General features: G+C 61.6%; 1 protein-coding gene across 1 annotated transcript in view; it reads left to right on the forward strand.

Annotated features, from left to right (window-relative positions):
* Nucleotides 1-480: 480 nt before the first annotated feature.
* ENGASE (endo-beta-N-acetylglucosaminidase) overlaps nucleotides 481-6,962 on the forward strand; it is an 8,324-nt gene continuing 1,842 nt past the window's right edge. The window contains 10 exon segments of the mRNA XM_077756356.1: nucleotides 481-607; nucleotides 1,460-1,546; nucleotides 1,700-1,901; nucleotides 2,692-2,840; nucleotides 3,558-3,715; nucleotides 4,236-4,384; nucleotides 4,645-4,810; nucleotides 5,634-5,737; nucleotides 6,069-6,177; nucleotides 6,343-6,532. Of these exon segments, the coding sequence (XP_077612482.1) occupies nucleotides 481-607; nucleotides 1,460-1,546; nucleotides 1,700-1,901; nucleotides 2,692-2,840; nucleotides 3,558-3,715; nucleotides 4,236-4,384; nucleotides 4,645-4,810; nucleotides 5,634-5,737; nucleotides 6,069-6,177; nucleotides 6,343-6,532 (1,441 nt within the window).

The following is a 6,962-nucleotide window of genomic DNA, read 5'->3' on the forward strand; positions in this document are numbered from 1 at the left end:
CTTCGGGAGAGCGCTCGTCTGCAAAAGGGGGTTTGGGCGGNCCTCGCGGAGGAGGCCGGCTGGTGTCATTCGTACCCTTGCTGGACACGAAGGAGGCGGTGCCTGGAGCGGGGACGTCTGCCCCGAGTCTTTAGGGAGCAGGGGGCGAATGGGAGGAAGGGTGTGCCAGTCGAAGGAACCGAGTGGGCAAAGGCTCAGAGGCACGGAAAGGATGGTTCTTTGTTGGGGCCTTTGCTCACCTGGGGGGGGGGTTAGGAGCACCCCTCCATGGCCTTCTTGGAAACAGCATCCCTAGCTTTGTCTTAAACCCCAAAGAAGGAGAGCGGGGGTGTTTCAGACTGGACAGAGATGGAGAGCAAGTGGCTGCCAGCCAATGGGGACGACTTCGTTTTTGCATAGGAACGTTGAGATGGCTCAGCCCCGGTACCGACGGGCGGGTGTCCTGACAGGTACGGGAGTGGGGGTGTTGGGGGGGACAAGATGAAGGAGCGAGAAATTATCAAGGGAGAGGGAAGAGCACGGCCAGGGGACGAAATTCACAAGGGAGCATTTCCCAAGTACTTCCGCTTTAACGAGACCCCAAAGTCTCCTCCCTTCCGCCCACCTGGTAGGTCTCAGGGTCCCCTAAGAAAGTGACAAAGAAGGGTCCACGATGATGGTAGATTTGTTGGTGGATTTAGACAATTTCTGCTTTGAAGCTCCCGAATGGCGGCTGCGGTGTCTTCTCAGTCTCTAATGATTACAATTGTTTTTAAGAGAAAACTAATCTGGGGGCGCCTGGGCGGTTCAGTTGGTTAAGGGCCCACCTTCAGCTCGGGTCACGATCTCACGGGTCATGAGATCGAGCCCACCCCCATCAAGGCTCTGTGCTGACAGCTCGGCCTGGGGCCTGCTTCGGATTCTGTGCGTCTCCCTCTGTCTCTCTGCCCCTCCCCCGCTTACACTCTGTCTCTCAAAAATAAACATTAACAAAAATTTAAAATAAAAAAAAGAAAGCTAATTTGGGTTTATCCAGGCTTTTCCAACTTCATGGACTGAAGGTGCTCTTTTCTCTCTTAGAATCCTCCACGACAGCGGGGGAGTTAGTGTGGGGTCCACAGAACATACCCACGGAAGCGTGGACTGGGGAGAAAGCTTGGCCCTGCTCTGTGGGGCCCTGAAGCTTTCTGGTTCTGCGAGGTTTACTGGCCCTTGGTCATAGACGAGCCCGTGAACTCTGCAAAGGGTGACTTTGGTCCTGCAGGGTGATGCCTGGGTGGCTGTTACAGAGGGTAGGTGTTCTTCCTACAGCAGGAAGATCAGCTCCTATGTGCCTCTTCGTACGTATTTCCATAGCTTGTATTCAAAACCTAAGTCAGAGAATAGCACTGCCTGCCCTCCATATGCCTGGATGGGGCTTAGTCTGTGTGTCTCTGAGTGTTCCTTTTCTTCACCCTTTTACTTAAAAAAAAACTTTTTTAAACTTCCTCTTTGCTTAGAACCGAGGAGGAACAAGAAGAAGCAGTCTTCCGTGAGGTGGTCAGTTTCACCCCAGATCCTCTGCCAGGTGAGAAGGACTGAGGCTCTGAACGCCGTCTCCAGCCCACCCCTGGGGCTTCGGGGCAGGCCCGCCCCTTCCTGGTCTCCGTTCTCTCTCTCAGTTATTGTCAGAGCGTCTCTGGTCATCCACCGATTCCTCACTGTTCCCTCGTCTGACCAGCCAGATATTATGACAAGGACACCACCAAACCCATCAGTTTTTACTTATCTTCGCTGGAGGAACTCTTGGCGTGGACGCCCGATGCGGAGGACAGCTTTAACGTGGCCTTGGGGCCCCCCGAGCATCGGCAGCCCCCTCTGAGCAGCCAGAGGCCCCGGACACTGTTGTGCCACGACATGATGGGCGGGTACTTGGACGACAGGTAAGGCTTTGCGGGGACGTCGCCCGACGATACATTTGTTGCGTGTTTTCCTTCNTGGACGCGGAGTTGTCTGTAAGAGGCCCCGGGTCAGGTGAGAGCTGGTCTCTCTTGCAGCTCTGAAACCATTTGCTTCGAGGACCGCCTGCCTTTGAGATCCGGCAGGTGGGGCGGACACGCCAGGGAGTCCCCTCTTCGCACCTGCACCTGGCACCTGCCGGGCTGGAGCCCACCCCCTGGGCTCTGACTCCACCCTGGGCCCTTGGCTCTCAGTGTTAGGCTCTGCCCCCCTCCCCGCCGGGTCGCTTCCTCTAGAGTCGCTGGCAGTGCGCTCAGGGGTCTTAAGCGTCTGTAAAATACCCTTGGACGGGACGATGGATGGGAAGGCTTGAGTCAGGGCCGGCCACCAAGGGACTGGCGAGGCTGGTGGGGACGTCTCGGGTGCAGCCCGACCTTACGACCTTACGGGCACAGAGGCTGTCCCAGAGGACCCGCTCAGGGACCCGGAGCCTCTGCGCGAGCCCGTCTGCTTCTCCTTCCTTCTGCCTTGTCTTGGTTTCTGGAGGCTGAAAGCACTGAGCCGTCGGGTCCAGGGGGCACTGACTGCACGGCCTGGTGAACACGCTTCCCTTCAGACCTCCCGATCCGAGGACTTGGGTGTCGTCCTGCGTCTCACTGACCGGGACTGAAGAGAAGCTTCCCTTGGGGCCTCGCTGGTCTCTTCCTCCCCGCCCCCCCCGCCCCGCCCCGGGGTCCCCGGGCCCGGGTCCTGACTGCTCTGTTCCTCACGCAGGTTTATTCAGGGCTCCGCGGTGCACGACCCTTACTGCTTCTACCACTGGCAGTGTATCGACATCTTTGTGTACTTCAGTCATCACCTGGTGACCATCCCCCCCGTGGGCTGGACCAATGCTGCCCACAGGCACGGGGTCTGCGTGCTGGGTAAGGGCCCAGGGCTCGCCTCCCACCCCACCAGACTCGTTAGCGCCCCCGCCAGGTGACCCAGAGAGAAAAACGCTAGGCCTTCACTTCTGCAAGAGTGGAGCCGCCTCCGTAGGGGAGGGCCGGGCGGCCGCAGGGTCCCTCTTACAATTGCTAGTGAGACAACGCAGCCACACGTAGCAGGCAGGCAGGAGGGCGTGGCTGTGTTCCTGTGACACCGCATTCATATGGACGCCTCCGGGGGGCTCAGTCGGTTGATCCTCCGGCTCTTGATTTTGGCTCAGGTCACGATCTCCCAGTTTATGAGTTCGAGCCCTGTATCGGGCTCTGCATTGACAGCGCGGAACCCTCTTGGGATTTTCTCTCTCCCTCTCCACCCCCCACCCCTTTCAAAATAAGTGAATAAACTTAAAAAAACAAAATCCCTGCATTTATAAAACTAGGTGGTGATTGGATGTGGTGTGTAGGCCACAGGGGGCCAGTCCCTGGGTGGAGTGAGGCTTCTTGAGCGTTCTTCACCTGCGCCTGACACATTTATTGGCTTGTTTGGCACCGGCTCCTGGGACCTGTCCCCGGGCGTTGGATTCCCTAGATGTCCGGGGACAGCCGCGGATTTGGACGTCTGACAAGTCACGGGCGACGCTGATGTACTGTGGCGGGCCCTGCGCTCTGCCGACTGCTGGGCTTGCCTGACCCCGTCTCTCTGTGTCCTGGCAGGGACTTTCATCGCCGAGTGGAAGGAAGGTGGGCGGCTTTGTGAGGCCTTTCTAGCCGGGGACGAGCGCTCCTACCAGGCGGTGGCTGACCAGCTCGTCCGGATCGCCCAGTTTTTCCGTTTCGATGGCTGGCTGATAAACATCGAGAGCTCGCTGAGTGTGAGTGCGAGCTTCTCGGGTGCTCGCCCGGCCCTCTGCCACTTCCCTGGGCCCCACGGGGGCCGTCACGGCCGCTGGGGCCACTGTGCGTCCCAGTTAGAGCTGGTCCCAGGCGTCTCCGTTCCTTCGCAGCGATCACAACCTTCAGGCGCGGCGTCTGGAAACCTTGGGTGGCCGAGCTCCGTGTTTGGCTCCGTCAAGGAGACCCCTTTCCTCCTCCTCCGGCTGCTTCTGGGCTACGCGCGCGCGTGGCTTTCCTTCCCGCCACCCTCCCCTTTATGGCATTTTATCTTTTCTTGGTGTCTGTGTCCGCGTCCTTCCTGCCTCAGGAAGGAGAGTTGGAGGACACGTGCCTGGACCCGCCCTTCGGTGGCAGTGGGGGGAGGGGCTCCTGGGACCCGGCTTCCTTGGTGTGTCCCTCCATTTGCTTCTGGGATTAAGTGTCCTGTGTGTCCCTTGTGGGCACTTCCGACGGACGTCGCTGGGCCTCACCGAGGGTCTTCTCTTCTTCCGTCTGCAGGTGGCCGCGGTGGGGAACGTGCCCCATTTCCTCCGGTACCTGAGCACGCAGCTGCATTGGCAGGTCCCGGGGGGCTTGGTGCTCTGGTATGACAGCGTGGTGAGCAGCGGGCAGGTCAAGTGGCAGGACGAACTCAATGAGCAGAACCGGTGAGCCGGGCGGCCCCCCGGGTGGAGGGGCACCAGCAGGTGCAGCGCGTCCCCCGGGGGCCTGGCACCGCAGCCGCCCCGGGTGGGAGCGGGCGGGGGCCGCTGTCCGGAGGGTCCCTGCTCCCTGGGGCAGCCTCCGTCCCGGGTCCGTGGGTTAAGAGGGGAGGCGAGCGTTGGAAGGGGAGGGAGGGGGAGGTCAGCGCGGGCGGCCCCTGTGCCAACGGGTCCCGGCCTCATGGCCAGTCCTCGCCTCCTCCCAGCATCTTCTTCGACTCCTGTGACGGCTTCTTCACCAACTATAACTGGCGGGAAGAGCATCTGGAGCGGATGCTGGTGCAGGCGGGCGAGCGCCGAGCCGACGTGTACGTGGGCGTGGATGTGTTCGCCCGGGGCAACGTGGTCAGAGGCTAGTTCGACACGCACAAGGTGGGGGTGGCCCTCGGGGCTGGGGGGCGNCGCTCGAGGGAACGAGAGGTGACCTTCGTCCCAGAGTGGGGGAAACTGGGGACCGAGAAACACCGGTGACCTGCCCCAAGGCCAGGCTGTGCCCAGAAATCCTGACGTCCGTCCCCTTCTCGTCGTCGGGTGGTTCTTCTGTTAGGTGTTAGTGAACAGAAGTGTCATGCGGACCGCCAACCCGTCTGTGACTAGCTTTGACTTCTGTTTGGACTGCACACTCCGAAGGGCACCGAGCTAGCAGTTTAAACCACTGGGGGGCGGGGGGGACCCTGCCACTGAGCTGACGGTCTTCTTCCAGCAGCTCAGGGCTCAGGACCCAGGCAAAACGGCGGTTTGGGGGATTGCCAGCTTAATAACTAGTGAGAGGTTTCTGGGAAGGCAAGTCGCGTCGGCATTGAGGACGGAGAAGAGGGGTTGCCGGGCCTGACTCCCCTGGTGTGGGATAAACAGGGAGCCGGCTTGTCTCCCAGGCTGTCAATGCTGCCCCGTCCCCAGTGCCCTAGGTACGCTCTTGCTCATTAATTAAGCGCTAAGTGAATAAATTAATCCAATAACCGAAGATCGTCTCCACCCGCTGTGAGTCTGATAACGTGATGACAGGTACAGCGAGGGAGAGGCAGCATGTGAGAGGCCCCCCCCCCGCAGCCCCCCCTGCTGGCCCAGAGCCTTCCTTCCCGGCGCAGCTGCAGCGACCTCTGCTGGTGGGCCAAGGAGCGACAGGGGGCGCAAGTTAGAAGCCCCCCTTGGAGCTGGGAGGGAGGCCCGCAGCCCCTGACTGCTGTCTCCTCAGTCGCTGGCGCTGATCCGGAAGCACGGGTTCTCAGCTGCTCTCTTTGCACCTGGCTGGGTGTACGAGTGTTTGGAGAGGAGGGATTTCTTCCAGAACCAGGACAAGTGAGTCCTGTCGGGCGGCCCAGGGGCTTAGGGATGGCCAGGTGGGGGCTCCGGCGATTCTGAGGGCGTCGCCAGCCTTGCTCTCCACTGACCTTTCCGGGGCCCGCAGGCCCGGGTGAGGGGCTCAGCTCGAGAGAAGTCAGCCGTGTTGGCTGCTTCCAGGCGGGAGGGTCCTGGCGACCCGTCAAGCGGGAAGGATGGAAGTGGGGTCCCTTCTGCGGACCTGCATCTCCCGCACACGCAGCAGGGCCGCTGTGGTCACGCTGAGAGGGACACGGGGGCCTGGGGTCACGGAGGGTGGGTTCAGGCCCCCTCTGCACGTCCCTTACAGGTTCTGGGGTTTGCTGGCGCGCTACCTGCCCACACACAGCATCTGTTCTCTGCCCTTCGTCACTTCTTTCTGCCTGGGCATGGGGACCCGGAGGGTGTGCTACGGCCAGGTGCGTGGGGCTCCGGCGGCCTTCTCTCTCCCTCTTCCGTGTCCCCTGGGAGCGGCGGGGGGCTCGGGGCGTGGAGGGATGGTGGCGCTGTGCTTCCCCATCACTCTGTGCACTTGGTGCCCCTGGAGCCCCCAGCCCTCCCTCTGCCGTGGCCCTGCCCTGCAGGAGGAGGCCGTGGGGCCCTGGTACCATCCGAGCGCCCAGGAGGTCCAGCCCCTGTTTGCCGAGCACAGGCTGGAAGGGGACGGGCAGGGCTGGGTGAGGACGCACTGCTGCCTGGCCGACGCCTGGAACGGGGGCAGCTCCCTGCTCATCCGCGGGGCGATCCCGCCCGAGGTCGGGCACGTGGCTGTGAGGTAGGTGAGTGGGGGTGAGGTTTGTGGGGTTGTCCGCTGCCCCCCACCCCTGTCGGTCACTAAGCCGGGCGGCTGGGCAGCAGCAGCCGGCAGAGGACGGGCAGAACCGGGGTGGATTTTGCTGAGGTGAAAAGCGCGTAAGCCATGGTTCTCCGGTTCAGTGTGTGGTGCGGTAGCGTGATTGGCTGCACAAACCATCCCCGGCACGCTCTCACCCTGCAAGGCTGAACCTGGCCCCACGGCGCGGCTCTCCACCCCCCAGCCTCCACCCTGCTTTCTGTTCCTGAGTCTGACTCTTTCTCATTCCTGTAGAGTTGCAGAACTGGGCTCTTTCGGTCACGGTCACGGAAGGAAGCAGCCTGGGGGGAAGGGAAGGGGAGGGGGAGGGCTGTCCCCAGCCTCAGGCCCGGCTCCTGAGTCCCGCAGGGA

Source organism: Crocuta crocuta, unplaced genomic scaffold (assembly GCF_008692635.1).
Source record: "Crocuta crocuta isolate KB4526 unplaced genomic scaffold, BGI_CrCroc_1.0 scaffold50, whole genome shotgun sequence".
In the NCBI taxonomy this organism is placed as follows: domain Eukaryota; kingdom Metazoa; phylum Chordata; class Mammalia; order Carnivora; family Hyaenidae; genus Crocuta; species Crocuta crocuta.